At 38.4% G+C, this 23,771-nt stretch overlaps 1 protein-coding gene across 2 annotated transcripts; it reads right to left on the minus strand.

The window, feature by feature from the left end:
- Positions 1-83: 83 nt before the first annotated feature.
- Positions 84-21,011, minus strand: ctdsplb (CTD (carboxy-terminal domain, RNA polymerase II, polypeptide A) small phosphatase-like b). 2 transcript variants are annotated; one of them, XM_017711372.2, is made up of 8 exons: positions 20,181-21,011; positions 12,055-12,215; positions 11,207-11,239; positions 8,087-8,188; positions 7,251-7,307; positions 5,686-5,778; positions 3,877-4,062; positions 84-2,658 (listed from the first exon to the last, which is right to left on the minus strand). In XM_017711372.2, the coding sequence occupies exons 1-8, from the start codon at positions 20,254-20,256 to the stop codon at positions 2,533-2,535; spliced, it is 834 nt and encodes a 277-aa protein (XP_017566861.1). In that variant the 5' UTR covers positions 20,257-21,011; the 3' UTR covers positions 84-2,532. The 2 variants fall into 2 exon arrangements, with proteins under 2 accessions (XP_017566861.1, XP_017566862.1); XM_017711373.2 differs by lacking the exon at positions 11,207-11,239.
- Between the last annotated feature and the right edge of the window lie 2,760 nt (positions 21,012-23,771).

Raw genomic sequence — 23,771 nt, forward strand, 5'->3', positions numbered from 1 at the left:
CTGACATGAATTGTAATGAACTACAGCTGGTCAACGTGAAAAGTACAATATGCAAATCTAGCTCCAAAAAACAGTGAAACTCATTTCTTTTTCTTAAAAAGGTGCTTTAATATAACATCATAGTCTGGAAGAAAATTTTGCAACAAACCATGGATCATATCACCTCGAAACATACTGCAAATGTGGCACAGCACAGCCCCTTGTCACTGGTTTCTAACTGCAGTGATTGCATTTGACTTGTCAACACATCTACATGGCTTTCCAAGTAAGAAGAAAGAAATTCAAAAAGATCTAAAAGACAGAACCCCAAGTGGATGTAATGCTTATCGATAATACAAGTAATGTTGACACCCCAAGTAATCGTGCCTGTAATTGTTAGTGAAAAAACACCTGCTGGAGGAACAGAACATCCTTGCCCAACACCAAAGTGCGACAGGTCATTTAACATTAGGACAAATGAACGACACAAAGAGAGAAGAAATGCAATTGCGGTCAGTGAAAGTAAAAGGAAAAAAAAAAAAAAAAAAAAGTCTATTCTTGCCAAATTCTACACTGAGATAAGACCATGATTATCTAAAAATTGTCAGATCTGAAACCAGAAACCGCACAAGGAGCTGCACGGAGCTGAAACAGGAAGAAACAACAGCAGCAGGATAATATAGATGTTTAACATTTTAAACCAAATACTGACAGATTATCATAATGAAAACAATGAAATACTCTCTTGCCTTGAGTGCAGAGATTAGAGAAGGATGGAGAGAGGTAGCGCAAAAAGGGACAAACTATCAGAGAGAAAGAGAAAGAAAAAACACTGACAGGTCATACAGAGTGAAGTGTGGCGTAGAAGAAAAGAGAGAGGTTATTGCGTACTTGGCGGCACTTCTCGATAAGCCGCGACTGCTCCTCTCCTAGGCACCGTGGTGAAGGAGGCTCCACACATACAGCGCACCTAGAGCCAAAAGAACACCTCTCTCTCAAAAACCCACGTCTGTTTGAGAGCTGCACTCATCTGGAATCTACTTTTCAGCAAGAGCCTACACTCCACACACCTCTGAATGGCCCCTTACTCCAACTAAAAATGTTCTGGACACCTGAGTGCATGGTGGTGAACTGCTCACGCTGGCCTCGCAGGGCTCGGTTATCACCTTAACTTTCGCCAGTCGGCCTCTGACACAAACCACACGGCTCTCCGGCGACTCTGGTGTCTGTAATGTACTGGAATCCGCTGTGCGCTAGCAGCAGCAGGTCCTAAACAAGTTGAAAAACTAAAAACAAAAGCCAATCTTATACAGGTGGCTCAAACTAACCACGTTCAAGAAAGTTACTACAACAAACAATGAAACTGATAAAAAGAATAGAGATACATTTGCAACTGTGCATCCTGAGAGGAAAAGGATGCTTCCCCTTTAAGAAGACTTAAAGAGCGTGGGGCAGGAGCAGGGCTTAAGTTGCATGGAGTCTAAGCTATATCACCAAAGGCAGACTGTTTAAATCACCTCTTTAAAATGCACTCTAAACACATGAACTCTAAAATTCAACATATAACTAACTTGCTATAATCTCTGGATGAATGCTGAAAAGGCCAGACACTGCTGTCGACGTGTGCCGTACCGATTTCTACCCTACATTTCAACACTAAAGTTCACTGGACCCACATGCTGATGACGAGCCTCAGCAAGTGAATGGCATAAAAATGGGGTGGAAACAACCATCCGTTGGCACAGTACAATCTTCAGTCTGAGATTGTTGCTCATCATCTTAAAAAGAAAAAAAAAAAACAAGGAGCTCCAACAAGTGCAAATGTATTCCTTTGCCCTTTAAGACAAACAAATATGCATGTCTATAAAGAATTAATGATAAAGAACATGTCTATATGATGGCACAAGCTAAAGCAAAAGAAAACAAGAACACAGATGGAGACATTTATCCATAATTAAAAAACCCTCTGGCTTCAGTAACAGTGCCTTTACAATAATAAAAAAAATAAAATTTAACCAAAAAAACCCAAAAAAAAAAAACCTTCTGACTTGCTGCCGCTTTAAAGAGTAGAATTCTGGAAAAGATTCTCTGGAAATATGCCATATACAAAAACATGCCCCCACCCAACCTCCCCCAATAAAAATGACATTCAAAAAAGGCACTTGGTTGGGCAAGTGAAGAAAAACCCCACAGTCCTTTTACTTCTACAGGCCACCAAGCCTGCCTGCATAGCAACAACCCAAAAATCTGCGCTTAGAGTCTCATTTCAAGGGAGAAAAAAAAAGGAGTTGGTGTTTTTGGTTTATTATTAAGCACTTAATAGGAGAGCCAAATGTGGGTCTCTTGAGAAGAAGGTCCATGTGTAGTGGAGTTTTCGTCACACTGTATGGGTCTCCCTGGTGGGCCGCAGACAATGGTCTGCTGTTCCTGTGTAGTAAGCAGTGGACTGCTATTAAGTGGCATCTGGGAGAGCAGAGGACGGAAGAAATCGCCCCGTCGCCCTCTGTTGGGCCACTCCACTGCACCCCCCTTAAGGCTGGGCAGCTCAGCTTGCTACCTGGCTCTGAGGTTCTGCAGAACTCCATAAACGTCCTCTTCTTTGCTCAGTCCTTCAAAGAATGGAAGCAGGTCCAAGAGCTCGGTGTCAGTCATGTCATCGAACCACGACTGCACTGGAACCTGTGGAGATGGCGCATTCCGTTTGCTTGTTAAACTGGGTGCATGAATGGATAAAATACTGAAGATGACATGCTTTGTTTTAACCTTCTTAAACATAAATGGGGTGTAAATCTCTGACCACACAATTTGAATGAATCACACTCACAATTATCACATTATCACAATTTAATTTGATTACAACTCAGAATTATTTATCATTCTTAATAAATAATTTTAAATACTTGATCATTTGTTTGTTTATCAATTCAGTAATATATATAAATAAAAGATTAAGAGACCCTTATTAGTCCCACAACGGGGAAATTTCACTTCTGCATTTAACCCATCTGTGAAGTGAAACACCACATACACTCTAGTGAGCACACTTGCCCAGAGCGGTGGGCAGCCCAATCCACAGCGCCCAGGGAGCAGTTGGGGGTTAGTTGTCTTGCTCAAGGACACCTCAGTCATGGACTGTCGGCTGTAGGGATCAAACCGGCGACCTTCCGGTCACAAGGCTGGTTCCCTAACCTCCAGCCCATGAGTGCCATACACATATACACATATATACATATATACACACACACACACACACACACACACACACACACACACACACACACATATACATTATATATATATATAAATAAAAGCTTTTTGTCCTCCTCACTGGAAGAGTCATTTCCGTCATTTGAGCAATCCTTTCTCTCCATTATAATGATTATCTGAAGACAGTTACATAGCTGTAACATTAGCTATCTGGCTTCCTTATGCACTCGGTTATTAATACAAAAACAGTTTGCTCTAAAAAAAAATGTATCCCAATGAATTTGCAGCTTTTAACAAGTTCCTTCCACCATCATTAGAAGAGGGTTTTCCTAATCTTCAAACTAGAAACAGAAAAATCTCACTCCAGAAACTGTAGCACTGCTGTAGGATGAATGTTTTCCAATGTAGTGATGGTTACATTTTTTCATCCTCACAAAAGTGTCTCGACGTTTTAGGGAAGTAGATTGGGTTCCTGAATTTTGTGGATTCTGACGTTTGAAAATTGCCATGAAATATTTTCTTGGCCAAAAAAAAAAGAAAAAGGCATGCACACTTTACTTTGTAATCAACTATAAATGGCACCAACCTTCTTAAAACTATATAACTCAATCAGCACCATCAGATCGATTTTACACAATAAACTACAAAAGAAACTGTTTGGTTTCAGACTGCAGTGAGTAAAGGACTTACAGCATTTTCAGGGTGGAAGATGTAGGAAGCGGGCGAGTTGTCCACTATGATGACATTGTGCAGCTCCCTCCCGAGCCGGCTGAGGTCTTTGACGTAGTTTCCTCTGTGGAACACGCAGGATTCCCGGAAGAGCCGTGCCCGGAACACTCCCCACTGGTCCAGAAGGTCAGCCACAGGGTCAGCGTACTGCAGTAGAAAAGTCCAAGGGTCAAAAATTAATTGTGTTAAAAGAATCACAGCACTTAAAGGAACTACAAATGGCAAGTTGCTCCTCACAAATAAGACAACAGTAACAAAAAGTGCCTACTGCCAGATGAAAAATGAGCTTAGAAAAATCCTTACATGGTCCATCTACAAATAATAAAATAAACAAACAAACTACAAAGAACCATGGGGACATGCGGGTCTTTAACCTAAAACAGGCTGTAACCTTTAGAGACTTACCTGAGTAATTAAAATCAACTTAAATACAAATGACAGTTTTAGATTGGAAGAGATAAGCATTCAGCCACTTGAGTTCTCAGCCTCGCAGACAAAAAAAGGCAGGCTAGGGCATCCTAAAAACAAAGCAACTAAGATATGCAAACTACTCTAGAACAATCAGCCTCAACTCTTAACAACTATTGTGCCATGTACCACTAACAAGACAAAATAAAGCAGCATCTGAGACACTGTATACAGTCAGAGCAACAAAGGAAACTTCACGATGGCCTGCAAAGCATCCCGACTAAAAACAACATAAGCTTTCAAAGTAGGTGAAGCTGGCGGCATCTGCGGCTAGGGCTCTGTGGGCTAATGCTACCGGTGCATGGAGTTGTGGTGGCAATAGAGACACTTACCCATGCATTAGCAGCTAAAACAAATGCTGGCCACACAGAGACAAAGAGGGGTGGGTCAGATATTAGGAGGAGAGCAAAAGAGTTCACAACCCATTCACAAGCCTTCAGGCATGCTACAAACAAGCTTCACAATCAACAAGCCCTGCCACAGTGGAGAAAAAAAAATCATTTTATGATTCATTTGTAATGGGTTAAAAAAACTAAAGTAAATAATAATAATAATAATAATAATAATAATAATAATAATAATAATAATGGGCCTCTTTTCCCAAAATTGTTATTGTGATGGCATAAAGAAGGGTTCTGCTAAAAGATTGTTTAAGTATTTTATTTCTAAAGTTCTACAAAATTCAACTGCTGAGATGTCAACAAAGTCACCGATTTGTCTAATGTGAAATGGTGCAGTGTTGAGAAACTAAACTTCACAGAGGTAGTGACAGGAACCTGGTCACAATGTCTACAACACCGATGTGGCCAATTTATTTACCATCATGAAAAAAAATATAATGATGGTAAAATGGAAAAAAGCACTTTTTTGGATTTTGCCTCAGCGCTTTACATGTACCCCTTCAGACTTGAGATTTTTCTCAAAACCATTGCGAATATTTCCTCATGGCATCAGACGGCAAACTTATTCCACAATTACTGTCATAGCTTTTAGAAGCATTAAAACCTTGAGATGTCTGGTTCCAACATTGTAACGAAATCTCTAGAACGACACATTCCGCATCAAACCACTCGGAATTACTTTGCTTACATCTTAACTACTGAATTATGCTGAATTAAAACATGAGAAAGGCATGTGCATTGACTTGAGGCACCACTAAGGGACAAATTTGAGGAGCTGTGTGCACACAGTATGTGTGCCAAAGGTCAAAGTAAGCAGTGTGTTTATAGTATGAGCATATGGTATGAAACCCCCTCGTTCTGAAAATGGCAGCATTAAAAGGGTGTTGTGAAACAGTCAAACCTTGGCTAGACTGGCTGTGAAGAGTACACACTCAAACAACTCTCCCATCTTCTGCAGAAACTCATCCACATGCGGCCTCTTTAGCACGTAGACCTGGAACACAGACACGCACCTTAACACATTCATGTTCCATTCAAGGATATTAACTGGTCTGTCTCATGAAGCATGTTCAAGGTAAACAAACAAACAAACAAATAAATAAATGTTCCTAACTAACGGAACGTTTTGAGCTGGATTAGTTTTACCTGAGGAGTAAAATCTGTGTAATTTCTCTAAATTACTTCAGACAGCCGTAGACCTGACATTCACTTCAGAGTTAAGATTAGAATTAAACAGGTTCATATAAATGAAACTTCCATTTAGTGGCAGATAGAGCAGCTTTAGGCTAGTAAAGCTACATCAGTAACACCCATCAGGACAGAAATCACTCTGAATTGTGAGAGGTACCTTCAGATATTTACTTTCATTTCATTCTCCTTTTACAATATTTTATAGTAATCCTATTTTGAATGAGGATGAAGGAACCAAGTCGAACTTTATTCAAGCAGTTAGCCTTGTCTCCTGGTCCTATTAATGAAAGAGCTCAGAGTAAGACCATTCATAGGTTATTCGCTCCAGAATTATGACTCGGCAGGCTAAAAACTATGGACCTGACAGATTCATATTGGGTTAAATCTTGCTCCAATATGGCTTTAAGTTTCAGCTTTACAAAACCTAAGAAATGCAATCAGTGTTAATAGATCCGATTTCAAATGTTTAGTGAACTTTTTCTGTACTCAGGTTTAAATACTCATTTCCACATGTGACAAACAGCCAATAATCTAAAACATAAGGATTTGTCAAGCAGATTAGTCTTCAAAGAAGGAAGAAATCGTGTAGAAAGTAAAGCATTTATTAATAACTTTTTCATATTGTTGATATCCGTGTTTCCTCAGCTGGACAGCAGTATTTTTCAGAAGACTTGTGACACAGAAAGTGAGCCATAAAGGCTCGGAGGGCTACACCTCTTTCAGAGGACTGATCCTGATTGGTCAGATGTTCACCCTAATTGGTCATAGAGCTGTTTATAATCCAAAACCCCGAACATAACCAGCCCCGGAGCACCCGTAGTGGTACAACCCGGTAAACAGTGACTCACCATCGTAAGAAAAGAAAATCCAAGGTTAGATCAAACTAGGCCTCAAATTAGTTGGCTAAGCCATCAATCCTGCTCCCTAAGGCAGACCATAGGAATTAGAGCTATAGTAATGCACAAGTATTCGCTGCACACTGATGAGAACTATTTTTTGGAGACAAAAAGCTGCCACCCAGTGCAAGTAATCGTGAATAGGCCAACCAGGACAGACACAGCCTATCCTGGATTACTTGAACAAGGTAACAACCATGCTTACCTCACAAAAGGCCATCTATTCAAAACGGCACAAAAAGTCTCAGAAGATCTAAACCATGCAGTTCATACAACTGCAGTGTGCTTTTATAAAGAAGTTATGATCCAAGTGTGATCAGAGAGTTACGTTCAGAAAAAGAAGGCACTGTTGCTTAGTTTCCCCAGAGTGTTACAGTACCTGATGCACCGTGCCATCTATCTCCACTGGAACAATGAAGTCAGCATTGCTAATGGGCTGTGTGGAGAAAAAAAAAAAAAAAAAAAGATGACACTGTGAAAGTGAACAGCAACATTTTTATCAAGAGGAACGGAAATGGACACTGTACACTCATTTATACATTATGCCAGCATTAATCAAAATGAACACAAGGTGGCATCAGTGCACCTATAAAGCAAAACAACACTAATAAAAATAATACTAAAATAATCATTTTGTGTGCTTATTAAACACCGCAAGGACAATTCCAAAAGCAAAAGCATTTCCCAAAAGCAGGAAAATTTAAACCAATTTCAGAAGTGCCCAACATAGCTTTTGAGGAATCTGCTTTCATAAATTATCCCATAGGCTCTGGTTTGTCCCATCTCTCATTCTTTTTCAACAGCACTAAAACTGGATTAAGTAAAAGACTAAGAAGAAATGCAGCAATCACGGACAAACTTAATCGTAATGAATCGAGTGAAGGCAGGTAGTTTTTTAGACTACTGGCCACTCACAGGCTCAGAGTATACGGATGGTGAGGGCTGCTAAATGAGCACTGCTCTCCAAATCTCTTCCAGTAGGAGCAGCAGTAAATGCACCATGACCGCTCAAATCCATGTGCATATAGTGCTGATTTAAACAGTATGGTGGGTCACAAGCATCATCATGTTTAAACCAAGCCTCACTTCAGCAGTCCTTTCAGTGGAGTTACAGATATGTGCAAGCCTTGCACAACCTACGCAGTGATTATCTTGGTGCTTTAATGGAGAACAATCCATGGTGGTACAGCAGCAGTGGGTTATTAACTGGCCTACCTTAAATGAACTGTGCACCAGAGTTTCATCCAAGTCTATTACAACACACTTCTTCCCGTAGTCATTGATGTTCACCTCGGGGAGGAGGTATTTCTCTGGAGGCTGCAGAAACAGAATACAGGGAGGATGAGCATGACAGAAAAGGGGGATTCTGTCAAGACAGAAGGGAGGATGGCTGAGAAACTGCATGGAATGAGCAGCAATAGCTTAAGGATGTTAAAATGTTAAAAGGAATGCACTCTGGCAGTATTCCAGTCCTATGCCACAAACTCCACAAAAAGGGAAGACAGAGGGGATTATGATTATGGCTTAATGCAGGAATTAGCAGCTTTTGTTCTCACGCTCAGACAAACAGGAGATGGGTCAAACTGGTCACAAAACCAAGAGGTGATGGCAACTCTGCCTCGGCTCACTCTCAGAGAACAGCCACAAACAATGTCCATCATAATGCAAGTGTCGATTATCACACAGATAAACGATATTTAATTTAGTAAATGAACAGGAGCTCTAAACAGAACACCAAAGAGTTCAATCATTTTCCCCCCAAGTTTTTCTTTACTCTTTTAAAAAAAAAAAAAAAAAAAAAAAAAAAAAAAAAAGTGTCTTTTCATTACCAAAATGTTTTTTCTTACAAAGAGTTTTAATCAGACATAATGAGTTTGTATTACTTTTTAACAGTTGAATCTATTTACTTCAATGTTTTCCTTGTAAGGAAGGTGAACCAAAATAAAATGTTATGCGAGTGGAAAAAAAAAAAATCTCAATGACTGTTAAAACTACATTTTGTGAAACACTTAATCACTAGTAGCTTTAAAACCCTGAAAACACTATACAGCTTCTGAATGAGAAAAGGTGGAGTGAGGAAAACATTACTGAAAGATTTATCTTGACATCTACTATGTGGCAGTAATGAGAATTGTCACTTGCAAATCTTAAATAAATAAATAAAAATCAATCAATCTATGAAATCATGCAGGTTTATTTGTAATTATGCAAGCAGATATACAAAAAAAGCAAAACATTCATTGTAATATTTTGTACTAACCCGGTATTTGTTATATTTGTTTGTGTAACCCCCTTGCAGCACACAGAAGTGGCGCTTCTGGAGTACAGAAGCTTATGTTGTTGTGCTAACCTAATCTATAATCCTTGTCTTTTTTTAAGTGGATGAATCAATCTAATCTCCTCAGCAAAGTAAATCTGTGTGCACTAATGAACCTCTCCTGGTGAGCTGTGGGACAACAGGTCAAACGAACAGTCTCAGCCTCAGCCTTTGTCAAAACTAGCGTCTAGTTTAGAACAAAAAGAACAAAAAACAAAAAGACTGATTAAACTTAATCTTCGCAATGAATCAGCAATGGTTAGCTGCTGGTTTGCATTATAATGATCTATACTTGAAACTCTGGACTTGAATTCTTTGCTTACTTGATATATTTTTAAAATAATAAGTACGTAACTAGATTTCCAACACAAAAGTACAGTAAAAATAAGAAGCCTCCTGTGTATACCGAGTAAGACATAAAGCAGACCACTCCTCTGCTTTAGCCTGTTTATCAGAGGATTGCCTATAAAACCCATCTGTTCCACTTTGGCCTTGATAAATCACCAGTGAAACAGTAAGACATTTAAAATTACGACTGAGCCTACAGCCCAGCAACACACAAATCTAAGTATTCGAGTATTTCTTACTTGCAATCTTTCATGGAAACCACTCATCAAGACTGTACATAAAGGGGTATAACAATGCATGTATTAACGTGTTTAATACGATTTTCAATTCTGAGGTCAGGATTCAATTTGATTATGGATATGCATGTGATGTCGACTGAGCTCTTATTATACACTACACTCATTGGTTTGGCTAAGATAAACAGGAGTGTTCATAAAGAGTACCTGCCTTGTCATCCCTTTAAACAAACAAACAAACAAACAAATAAAAACATTTCCCCACCCCCTCCCTACCTACTATATTCTGACAGGATGCACCTAGATGCCTAGTTTTCAGTTTGCTGATCAGGCATGGCTTGCACTCCATTTTTAAGAGGTGCATGATTCAGTCTTTGCTGCTTTGACTGCCCAAAAGCTCTGGCTCAGTTGGTGAAGTTGTGTGATATAAATGCCATGTGAAAATCATGGCAATCTCTGGCAAAGGATTGTAAAATTGAAATGTACTTTCTGAACCCATAAGTGACAATTTGCCCTCAAGACGGACAGGTACAATAGTTTCTAGTAGAGGTGAACAACATTACATAATGATATTTTATTGTTTTTGTGCTAATGTGTGTTCCTCAGCTGAATGTTTCATTACGAAACAGGAGCTGTTCAACTGGATTTAATGCAGTGCAGTTTGTAAACCGCTGAAAAATCATTGAACATAGAGGTTTTGCACATTTTTTCTGTATCAGCATGTTGTATGCTGATATTTATAATGCATTGTGATAATGGACAAGTACTGCGATATACTGTTTCCCCCCATATCACAAAACCTTAGTTTACAGTGACATTTTTACTGTAACTGCAGATTATTATTATTTGCTGAAGAGGTGGTATAAGTGGTGCTGAGACTCTACTTAAAACGGTTTTCCCTCACTTGCCACTATGCAAAACATAGCGAGCTGGCACGGGTAAACAGAGCACACCCACTGACAGTGGTTTCTATCAAAGACGATACATGAGAGACACTCAGAGGAGCAAATTAGTGATGTTAAATTTCATTTTATTATAATTATTAAGTGCCATCAAATTCTTTCTGACTCACGGTGACCACGTGGACAGCATTAAATTTTGATGCACTTATTTGACACTTTACTGGTATTCGTTACGCTTGTGCACTGGTCTTTTTCTTGTTTCTCAGAATGTCAGCTTCTAGTACATGAGAGTGTGAGGCCGTTGCTTGTGTTTCAAACAGTCTTGACCCATGAAGCTGTGCCAGAATCACTTCAGTCAGCCCAGCAGTGTTGGAAAGGTAATGCAGTGCGTGCAGTCCAAGGCTAACAGGAAGAAACTGGTAGAAGGGCTTTGCAGCAGAGCCCATTTCAGAAACATGGCTCTGAATTGCGTCTCTCTCCACTCTGCATGCAAAAACTCAAGCAGGAGGAAACAGAAAGGGGTAATACATACACCGGGAACAGGGATGACCTCAGCCTGCTCACACTGGGCCACGACACACCAGGAGAGATGAAGACACAGAGAGACATACAAACAGGAGAGTGTGAGGTGATACAACAAACATAGGACACGTGTACCAGTCTAGAAAAGTAACAATGAGGTTGAAATGAGAACACATTTGAGGTGAAACTGAACACAGAGGATTACACACAAAACTAAACACAAACGGGGTGAGATGGTCTGAAAGCTTCTTTCAAGAGGTCACAGACTGAAGGCCTACACCAGGGTTTGTTCAGTGCAGTCCAGGAAAGCCACAATATTTAAAATTTTCATGCTTTCCCTGCTCTAAAAAGCCCAACTGCACCAACAAGGAGAGTGTTATAGCTGAGAAAAATCTACAGTGGCTGTTCAGTAGGCTTGGGTGATTGGACCATACTACCAGCATTCCTGATGTAATTTCTGTTGAAATTTGCAATTGGTTAACTGCTTATTAATGATTAATGGTGTGACAGAAGGCACTCATGAGTCATACTCAGATCCACCAATTATTAAAAGTACAAAACTGAGTTTTATATGGAAAGAGTGCACAAAGAAACTAGTTTCTATCAAAATACATGCAGTCTGCAAGTACTGCATGAAGTTACTCCACAGCACTTACTTTAGGAACCAAAATAAGACAATAGATGGCTAGAGTGCATCTTTTTGTTCTCGTACAAATGAGATCATCTTTTGGAAATTTTAATTACTTTAGTAAAATGAACATCACTCAGCTGGAATTTAAGCCTAAGCTTGACTCTTTCACATTAATAAGAATTGCAAGCCTCAGTAAAGCCATGGTGGGGTGGCTTGAGTACACTCACCTTAGGAGGAGCTCCATTCTCCTCCACAGGAGGAGGCAGAGGGCTGGTGTTGTTGTTGGTGGTTGCAGGAGGATCAGCGTCATAGTTCCGCAAGCAGCAGAAGAACGAGCTGAAGAGACTTCGGCGATTCTTCTTCTTTAAGCTGCTACTGGACAGCGAAACTGGCCCAAAGAAAAGAGGAAAAAACATTTTTTAAAATAAAAAAAAGGCTTGAAAGAAAAATTAACTGCTAAGAAACAGTGAAAAATAGGTGGGGATTATTCAGAATTCTTCAGAGCTTCGCTTATAAACTAAAAAGTGAAAATGTCTAGTTTGTAAAGTTCAGTGCTGCTTGTTTGTAACAAACACCAAAACATGCGGACTTCCAGTGAACCTCTGGTGCTGAAAATCTTAAATGATGACGAATCCATTCAGTTAAACAGCATTTAATTGAATACTGTAAAAGATAAACTTCTAAAAAGAAGTGAACAAAACATTATGGGAAAAAAACAATAGTAGTGACAGAAATAGCACAAGGTGTTTGCATGTAATACTATTTCAGACTTCTTAATGCTCTTTTAAATGTAACTGAAGATCAAAATCACAATGGCAATTACAGTACATGCTTAGAATTAAAGTGTAAACTAAATACTATATTCAAAAACTCTGTGTCAATGTAACTGTCACTCATAACATCTCAGAGGAGACATTAAAGGTTACTTTATGTTTTCATGTCAAGACATTGAAATTGGAAGTCAAAAATCATTAAGCTAAGTGACACTTGATGGCATAAGAGCTTAAGCTGCCTTTAGGGATAAATCAAACCAGTAATGGAGTGTCAGTGTTATCACTAGCAACAGGGGTGGGGAACTGAGGGCTGCAGTGCAGCACAGTGACCAACTGCATGTTACGTTAAAAGAGCATAATTAGACCTGTTTGATTGGATTTTGTGCAATGCAGCGTGTAAATTGCTGAATGAACATAACTGTGTCCACAGGTTTCATATTGTTTTTTTAAAATGTGGCACCACTGGACCTTTTCATCCATTCCAACTCAAGAAAACTGAATATTGCGAACAGAGATTTGACCCCACACAAAATCGAGGGGTCAATATTAAAACACTGAAATCACTATTTAGGCGCAAGTGATGCTGCATTATGGGAAAACAGAGAAAAACAGCCCAACAATTCAAGTAAACACAAATTTTAATGTTTTAACAGGACTGTAAAATGAGACTGTTTGGCTGATATTTCACGAAAAGCTAACTAAAGGCTAATTAACTGATGTCATCTAACAACAGTGAAAATACATTTCTCAATCCAAGTAAAATGTAGGGACGTCATCCACTGAAGAGAAAATACTTTGTGCAGTTCTCATCAGCATTCAAGGTTGTGCTGGTTAGCTCTGTTAGCTCAGTAGCTCCTCTGAAGAAGCAGCTTCCGTTACTCATCTAAAGATTCCTCTCAGCTCTACCCAAATAATGAAACTTTTTCAAACTAACTTTCTTCCAAAAACGAACCCTTTGCTCAATTTTGGTCCCTTTTTTCCCCTTATTTGTTATTGTTTTTCATGCCCAGCAGCATTTGCCCATCCCTGTGTATAACAAAAAGAAGTGTACTTTTCTTTTCTGGGGACAACATAAATAGTCTAAAACCTGATTCACACCACGACACACAGCAGCAGACAGTGAGATGCCATCAAAGTCACTCTTTCAATCCCACACTAATAATAATCTCTTGCCATACCAAAGCCACAGCAAACACTTTAAACGGCTACGCTGAGGTCAACAGAGAGAGAATGTCCTTTAAAAATAGACATGGGGAGGGGGAGAAAAGAAAAAAAAAAAAAACGAAACAAGACCCTCTCACTTCCTGACTCCACCCAGTCCTCTATGGGCCCTAATACACATTGGCTGCCGCCTGCAGCTCCATTTTAAGAGCACTCAGATATTCCGTTTCTTTCCAGGGCTCGAGTGACGACTCCTGTGGCGGCATGGAGCAGGGAGAGCATGCGAGAGCTAAAAGGAAGGAGGGAGAAAGAAAGGGGCTGGAACAAAAGGAGGCGGCGCGAGATAAACTCCACAGCCAATAAAAAGGCTGCATTCCTCTCCCGCCCCTTCGCTCAGAGCTGAAGTTCTTCAGACCAAAATGTCACATTTTGGAGAAAAAGAAACCTCCAAGTCTATAACTGTACCCTCTTTACCAAAACGGGTTCTTCAGGATTTCCTTAGTAAAAGCAATCGTTATATTTCCAAAACCATTACAAACCATTTGAATGCTTGACTCGTTCTGGGTTTTTTGTGTGCCACTCTAATTATGCTACATTTACCATTTTTAGGTCTTTACAGCAGCTTCTCCATCATGCAAATTATACATAGTATTTATAATAGTACCAATAATATTATTTAAGACATTAGTAAAGAGTTTTTATAATTTTTTATAATTTTTAAAACCTTTTAAAAAGGCTCCCCGAACTTTTATTTTGGTAATACAAAAAACCCTCTTCGCAGTGTAGGATGCAATCAAAGCTACTGTGAATACTTCAAGGTTATATTTATCGTGCATGTTATATTTATCGTCTATGATTCTCAGAGGTTTTGCCTCCCACTGCTCACATAGCTAAATATAATTGTGAAGACTGTAACTGCACTGTTTACAAATAAGTCATAACACATACAAAACAGAACGTGATGAGGGGTTAGACATGAATGAGTGAATGAGCTACAATATTATGAATATTTTTAAGGGTCAATGCTTGTCTTCACTGCCTGCAATTAAAGATCATCTTATATACACTCGGATACAAAAATATTGGCCAAGACCAAAATGATAATGGTTGTTCCTAATGGTTTTGGCCTGGTCCGAGTCCAGATTTAAATCTACAGAGAACATTTGATCTCACATTAAACACGAGCTTGGCAATGTTTTTCAGCTGTTTGAAGCCATCAGTGCCAAGTGAAACACTGACTGAGATGAAATACTGACTCTTCTTTCTGTAAAACGTTGTCTACAAGTTTACCTACAAGACTTTAATACTGGAAGAAATCAAAGGGAACGATATTCCATATTAACTTACTTTATCTATTGAATTGCTGCGAAGAGTATGCAACTCCTTGAGACCACCAGTGGTTCCAAAATGCACCTCGTCATGTTCTTCATAACTTTCATATTTCATAAGCTACAATCAAAAGGGGGGGGCGTCATATGAGGCTGTAACTGTCTTCTTTCCAATCAAATAGACGGTTAATGTCATTTTAAACTCTTATAATAGAAGAAGCTGAACAATTTTTCTTGTCTTCTGAAAGTCGACCCATTTTTCTACAAATCTGGGCTATAGATAGATGGCGTCTCTTCAGTGATCGGCTCTTTAAAAATATTGTTTAGAAAATAATAGAAAGAGCATCTAAGATTTTTTTGGCTTTCAGCTGTAAGCATATAGCAATATGTGTATGATCATAAAACATGTTTTTGTTCATTTCAGGGGAGCTTTTACCAAAAATATAAATTAAATTAATACATTTAATGTACATTTATTTCATGCAGTTACTGAATAACTTGCCTTACGATTTGGTCACATGAATTCAGTTGGAAAAAACAAAACATAAGGAGAATAAGAGGTTAAAAGCTTAATGTTTTGGCATTTTAGGTTTGGCCCGTTTTTTGCATGGGAGTATATATATTTTATGTATGGAGACAATTTGCACAATACACAGAACAACATTTTAACCATCCAAAATTGTTCAAGTGAAAAAAAAAAAAAAAAAAAAAAAAAAAAAAAAAAATAATTATATATATATATATATATGTTTATATATATATATATATATATATATATATATATATATATATATATATATATATATATATATACACATACACACACACACACACACACACATACATACATACATATACACACATTAAACTAGGGATCTCACGATAACGCAACTTTGATAATGATACTTTATCACAAATGATACCAAATAGTACGATGGCAAGACATTTTATCAATACAAAACTCTTCTACTGTAAATGAAAGTTTCATTCTAATGCTGGTTTACTTCAAGTAACAACAGAAAGTAGTGAACTTTTAATACGTTGTGAAACTTTCTATCCAATAATAATATATTTCAACTCGCAACAACCAAACTGCATTTCATAAAACACGTCAACAGACTTTGCTATTATTGGCACACTTCATTGTCATATATAAATACAAAGAGTTATGCTGAAAAAGGCTTAAAAATGCATTTGCATAATCTGCCATCAACTGCACACCATTTTCCATAAAATGGCGCTCACCTGTGTGCCTCAAATGCTGCTGCTCTAGTTATATCTACATTACTGCTTATAAATGTTTGACTTGGCAACAAACGTTTCACACAACTGATACACCCAAAACACAAATAATATAAATAGATAATGTAATTTATGAGCAAAACATTTCCTTTTATGTATAAGTAACCCAAAACAGAAATTAAACAGCTTATTAATTCTTACACAAGCTATATTAAAGAGCACAGATAATTACATTTTCTTGTTTTTTTTTTAAATAATGAAATTTAATGTATGTAATTGTATTAAACGTAAGGCTGCAAAAAAGGCCATCATAAATCTAATGGGAACACGCCTTCATACTTGAACGCACAATTGCTGTTTATTTACTGAATGTACCGTCTTTGGGGGGGGGGGGCAAAACATAAGATGCAAAAGTTCTGGCACATTTCATATTTTGTTTGTTTCTTATGTTTAACCCACCAAAAAATAGAAAGTCCATTCAAATTTGCACATTTACAAATACAGAATGTGTTCATTTCGATTTACTTAGAAAATCAACTGGCTGTTCAAACTTTTGCACTTGACCGTATTCAGCATAGGGCAGTTTAGCACCACCCGTTGACATGGAGGTTGTAGGGAGTGCTTCAGTCTGAGCATTCTTTTTTTTTTTTAAACAAACCCCTCTGCAGAGCAGCCAATCAGAACAGAGGTAATTTACATATATCAGTCTTAAAAGGCAATGTAACAAAAATCACCTGTATAAGTAACAAGATGCTGGAACATGGAACAATATTCCATTAAACATAACATCAATATTAAACATGAATCAACACTTGAATATGCTTAGGTTGAAGTGGAGCCCTGAGGTCTGTTGGAGCAATGTGGTCAAGCAACGATGGCTGTGCAGCAGATGGCAGGCTGACTGTATTTATCAACATGAACAGCACAGAATATGTTTAAGGTAGCAATGAGGTTGGACGTGACACAGTAAGAGTTTGTCCAGACCACTAATAGAGCTAATGTAAAGGACTGGAAATTCACATTGAGATGTCAAGTCGGTCAAAGAAAGGAGACAACTTGAACATCTAATGGGTGTTATAATCACTGTGCTGTCGAAAGAGCATCTAAATATCTTTTCACAACAGCACAGCCAATCAAAAGTGCCAAGACATGCTATATAAACAGATAATAGAAAATATCTGGCACACAACATGGAAAAGACACTGATCACTGCAGGCAATGAGGCACCAGTGGAGCTGAAGCTATGTTACAATGCAGCTGCCTCAAACTGCTCAAACTGCTCTCGACTCGTTCACCCACTCCCTCGCTCTACTCTACACCTCCTCATTCCCCTATTCCTATTCAAAGACACCTTAGTGCTGTGACCATATTAAGTTGCCAACCCAGCTTAAATACATATCTCCTCCCGTTTCTGAGAGAAAATCAAACAAGCTGGTCTGCAGAAGTGCTGAGCGATTTATTAGTATCGGTATACTCTGATGCTGCTTTTCAGTTTCAGCGATATAAACTGGCCCCAAAAAGTAATCGGACATTTGTTCCATACTTGTGTTCAAATGGCATTCATTTTAAATGGACTGTTCCAATACTCTAATTTTCTCTGTGGCAATTTTTTCACTTTTGAGACCGTTGTTGTTTGAAGCGTCTTTGCAGAACTTCTGCAAGGCTGCATCCAAAATGCCTTTGTATGCTTCAGAGTTCATGTTCCCATCAAATAGCACAACCTTCCTCAGAGCAAGGTAGGAAAACGACCCCATACTTTGACGTTTCCGTCACTGTGCTTTTCAGTGGCTTTAGTGCCATCTTGTTGGAATTCCCTGCACAAAGAGTCTACTATCTGCTCGATGCTGTGCGGAGTGTTTTTCTCTGAAATATCATTTTCTTTTACAAAGCAACCTTAGGAACTTCATTAAAGGTTACCACTGGTTGAACTGTTAGTGTCCAAATACTTTTGGGGCCAATGTACACTGACAATGTACTTGATTAGTAATGATAACCAACATGCAAAGCCTATAAAACAGCAGTGTTTCAACTGCCAAGAGGTTTGTATTCAGTTTTAAATTCTGTTTTCTGTCCTTTACTCAGGCTCCCCATGATCTGTTCATAAAGAACCCACAGAGATTAAATACACAGTAGGTTCTCCTTCTGGAAATTCTGAATCTTTGCTAATACTAACCTTAGTAACATGTTCTTAGTGAATCCACGTTGATTCACTTTGGTGTAATTACAGCAAAATATTCCAAACGAAATAAGCGAGGCTTATTCATATTTCTTTATTATATATCAGGCTTTTTAGACATTCTTGTAACATACCAAAGCAACATTATATTGCATCAATAACAGCCAGGCTAGGCTGCTGTAGGCTACAGTCAAGAGAACCTTGCCTAGTTCTCAAGCCTAGTTCATTCTTTGTCTAAATGAAAAGGCAGCTGCTGGCAAGTCTCTGTCCTCACACAGCCAGAGGTCAAAAGGTAAATACCTGGAAGTACTCAGGCCTCAATTTGGTAAGCTAAGAGGACAGAGGGCATCTCAAACTGACTCATAGGGCAAAAACGCCACCATCCCTGGGATACTTTTCACCCCAGATAGCTTACCATAAACAGTTTTACGCAAGGTGCAGCGAGCGTCCTGTTTTAGACTGCACAACTGAAACAAACCTATGTACATATGACTTCAGAGGCTCAGATGGGGGGGGGGGGGATACTGATTCAACTGCGAAAAGAAAACAGCACATTTTTCCCACTTTAACAAAGCGTTGCATGGTTCATTAAGGTTTAGCTGCACAAGTGAGCTATTGCTTTTTAATAGTTTTAAAGTTTTTAAAAAAAAAAACTAATCTTGCTTCTTGATTCCCAAAAACAGGCCTACATTACATTCCCAGTTCAAAACACTGAAAAATACAAAACTAAACATATGACATGGTCACAACCCGCCTACCAATCACAGGATAAGCCCTAAACTTTAGTCTCAGCTCCAGTCATGGTGCATAACAATTATGTAACACCAACCTGCATGATGTGATATCAAGGCATGGACTTTGCACGAGCACGCATATGCACACACACACACACACACTCTTGATTCTAGTACCTATAAACACTCCAACCAATAAAAGACATCAACTGTTTACAAGACATGTCTCACAAAATTAAATGACTTTATATCCATATAGTTACTATAAACCAGAATTAGATCTTCTTGAAGAGGAACTCCACCGAATTTTAAAAATATATCATTTAATAGTTGAGAAGTCATTCAGAGTGGTTTGGTGTGAAATGTCTGTTCTAGAGAAACCTAAAGAGTCAAATTTGTTCACAGTTGTGGTGACAGAAACCAGATGTCCACCTTTAAAAGCTCCTTCACAGAAAGTCATTATATGAAACAGTTATGAACATGATGCCTCATGTCGAACACATTGTTTTATGCTCGTTCTGTGATGACGTTGTGGCTTAAAATGCGTTTTATCTCACTTTTTTATTCATTAATTGTGGATAGGTACGGCAGAACAGCCCCAAAAGTACATCTCAAGTAACTTAAATATTCAGAAATTTGGAAAAACGGGTGGAATTGCCCTTTAAATCCAGCCAGTTGCGTACATACAGCTGTTTAGTAGTTAGGTTAGCTAGCCACGTTCTCCCTGCAGTTGCAATAGCTATTGGCTAGCTTTAATTATCTGAAACTTATAGCTATATTATTGCCAATTTTAGATAACTGAATGTCATCCCCCCGAAAGGATTATCAGCGGATAGTTGCACAGATGCATTCCCATTCAATTTCTGCTCACTAGCCTCGCTAAAGAACGCTCGTTAAGCTGGTAAAACTGCATTTTTAACTTCGCCAAATCCACCTTACCTTTTTCAGGGTTTGACGATAGTATCTCCTCCTCCTTAGGATTCGTAACTTGCGTTATTATGGACGTGTTGTCCATGGAAAACAAATGCGTTAGTCCTTTTCTTCCCCAGCAGCAAAGCTACCAACTCAGCTCGATTCTTCTCCACTTCAGCTGTAGTCGAGCTAACGTTAGAAGGCTAACGACGGTGCCCGAGACGGAGAGCAGAGACGAACTGGCTAGCTAACGTTAAGTCCTGAGGAGAAAAATAATACAGCCTTGTGACTATTGTAGTTATTATAGCTGTCTATGGTCATGGGGAATCAGGCAGTCTGGCTTATAAGCTAGCTAGATAACGTTAGCTCCGTCCGAGGTAGCTGCTAACTAACCGAGTTTGCAGCCAGCTTTAGTTAGCAAGCCGTTTTGTTTTGAAGTCAGCTTTCGGCCACTCGCTCCCTCTTAAACCCGCTAGTATTTTTAGCACCGAACCGAGCTTCGCACGTACTCATCTGCTAAAGGTTAAATATTCCTAAAAATTGACTAAAATGTTCTGAAGAGGAATAAAACAAAACAAAACAAACAAACAAAAAAAACTTCGCGCTATACGCGCCGCTAGCTAAGCTAACCTGGTTGCAGCTAACGTTAGTTGTTACAAACTATAAAAGCAATAGTAAACACGGGCTGAGGAAACCGGCCGCTTCGTGTAACGGTAACACGGCTGATTAAACGAGTAAAGGTGGAGAGGAGTGTCTGATATCCAGTAATAATACACGTTTAAGTCCTCAAAAATACCCGTGTTTTAAGCCAAATGTCTCTTTTCTGTATTCTGCTTCCAATATGGTGGCGGCGAGTGTTTGAAATTCGCCAGATAAATGTGAGGAGACCTCCTCCGCCCCTCGCATTAAAAATAAAAGCATGGTCCAGCAGCACGCTCATGGCTTTCAAGGACTTTTATGACCCCAGACGATCCGTTCAGTTGTTATTTTATCCATAACTGATGTTATGCTTGACGCAGCTGAAGAAAAACGCTTTAATGCTGCGAAAACATCATCGCCCGGCCGCTTTTCACTGCATTTCATTCACGTTTTAAAGGGGAACTCTATCGATTTTTCTACACTTCTACGTAATTAACTGGTTGGGATGTAAACAGAGCCATTCAGAGTGGTTTGGTGTAAAATGCTTCGTACTATAAAAATTTGGTGAGTTAGAATTGTTCACAGTGGTGGTGATAGGAACCAGACGTCTGAAGAGTTCAATGTCTCTCAAAGCACCTCAACAGAAAACGATCACATACAAAGGTTACCCAACGCTACCCCAATTTTACATCATCCACAGAACATATAAAAGTTCAGAAGACACGTGTAGGTTGCCTGGTGGTGTATCTAGCAGCTAGGTGTCGCGAGGTCTACAGAACAAATAAAGCCAGTTTATTTACTATCGACATCGCGACCCCTGGTTCCTGTAAAGCCACCAGAGTCAGCGCGTTCCTCTACAATTAACTATTTCACACCAAACCTCCTTGAATGACCCCATTTACATAAAAGGACTGCATTTTACAGAAACTTTGAAAAATGGGTGGAGGTCCCCTTTGTTGTAGAGTTGAGTGCCTTGTATGCTGTTATTCATATCTTAAATTTCATATTCACACATCCGTCCATAACTACTGTGGCCCTACCTCACCAAATTAACCATTTTTACGAGGAAATTCACAAATGTTCACTAAAATATGGCTAAATGCATGTTTTCATTTAAATCTGCCTGGTTTGATTGGTAGTTTCCTTTCAGCACTCTTTGAGATGTAGTCCAGCTCCCTCTAGTGTTTACACGATGTGAGTGCAACATCATGGTTAATTGAAGATTTATTCTGAAAAACAACAGCCCACACAACAAATATATGGACATATATTTTATATGTTTAAAATGCATGTGAAAAACATTGCAATCCATGCTGGAATACACTCCAAACATTCCAATACATTTATTAGTATTTTATTTGTTTAAATGTATGGATAAATATTACACCTAGGAATATACCATGTAAATATATTTATTTATTTATTTACTGAAAGTGTATGAAAATAGCCACAATACGGTGTATTTCACCTGACTATTTGGATACTTTTTGAAATGAATATGTTTCTCAATTTTAAGTATTAAAGAATGAACCTTTAATATAAGTGTTGTTGGTATTGATACACTGAAAATGCGTTGCGATGATTTGATACGTTGTTTATTTGAATACATTTTGTCTGAGCTCTGCCTTACCACATGCATAACATTTATTCATAATTCAGTAAACATAATTCAAAGTCAGTCCCGTTCATTCAGTTCATGTGAATTTAGTTATATCTGTAACCACCTTTGTTAAAAATACATACAATTGAAAAAAATATATAATAACAAAATCAAGTAAATTTCTTTACAGTGGTGGTGATGGAACCACAGCTCATGCTCTCAATAGAGCCAAAATGACCAGAGAACCACACTAAGTTTCCTATGTGAAGTTGATTGTGGCAAAGATATTTGGAATACAGTGGAGGGCAGAGAAGTGAATACAGAAATACAGAAATAGAAATGAATGTGAGATTGTACAAATACGCTGCCTGATGCCTGAGACCCTGTTTTATGACAGTTTTGTGATAAGACTGTGGTGTGAAACGGTCTTAGGCCACAACCTTATCACAAAACTGTCATAGAACAATGTCTCAGGCATCAGGCAGATACTGTATGTCACTTTTTAAATTCTTATTTTCGGTTTAAATGTGTGTTTTAAAGTAACCTGATTACAAAATATAGTCTAATGTTATAAAATACATTTTGCCCTGTTTTAGAGGTGGACATCTGGTTCTCATGACTACCATTGTGAACATTTCTGACCACTCTGAATGACTTAGTTTACATCTTGATTTAACTGCAGTGGCCAGGCTTGTACTATAAAAAATGGGGTGGACAGATGAGACCCAGAGGTTTTATTCGTGTGGCATACTGCAAAGAAAAAATAAAATAGCATTTTTGTGTTAAATTTAGGAATTGTTTTTTTTCTGTGCATAACTGAATCTATCCCTACATGAATTAAATATAGCCTCAACACAGTTATTGCCAAAAGTAAAAAAAAAAGACAAAACTGTGTGGATTAACTTTTTATTATTTACAGTAAAACACACACACAGTATCAGATGCATATAAAATATACAACTATGGTATAAATAACAGAGGTGGATGAAGTACACAAATCATGTACTTGAGCTAAAGTAGAGATACCCAAGGTAAAATATCACTCCAGTAAAAGTAGAAGTTCCTCCCTTTAGACCTCCACTTGAGTAAAAGTGCAAAAGGATTTGCCTTCAAATGTACTTAAGTATAAAGTAAAAGTACTAAAAGAGTAATTATGGCTCTGATGTCCTGTTATCATTTTTATAACAAGACTTGCTTCATGAATTCATTTCAGGTGAAAGTCCTCCAGCGTCTCTCTTGGTAAACCAGTCTTTTAATAGAACGTCATTAATTAGTGATGCTGACGTCTATTAAAATAATCATAATCATTATGTTTTTATACACAGAAAACCAAAAGGAATGACAGATTTCTCAAAATGTAGTGGAGTAAAAATTCAGAT

The sequence above is a fragment of the Pygocentrus nattereri genome, chromosome 19 (assembly GCF_015220715.1).
Source record: "Pygocentrus nattereri isolate fPygNat1 chromosome 19, fPygNat1.pri, whole genome shotgun sequence".
In the NCBI taxonomy this organism is placed as follows: Eukaryota; Metazoa; Chordata; class Actinopteri; order Characiformes; family Serrasalmidae; genus Pygocentrus; species Pygocentrus nattereri.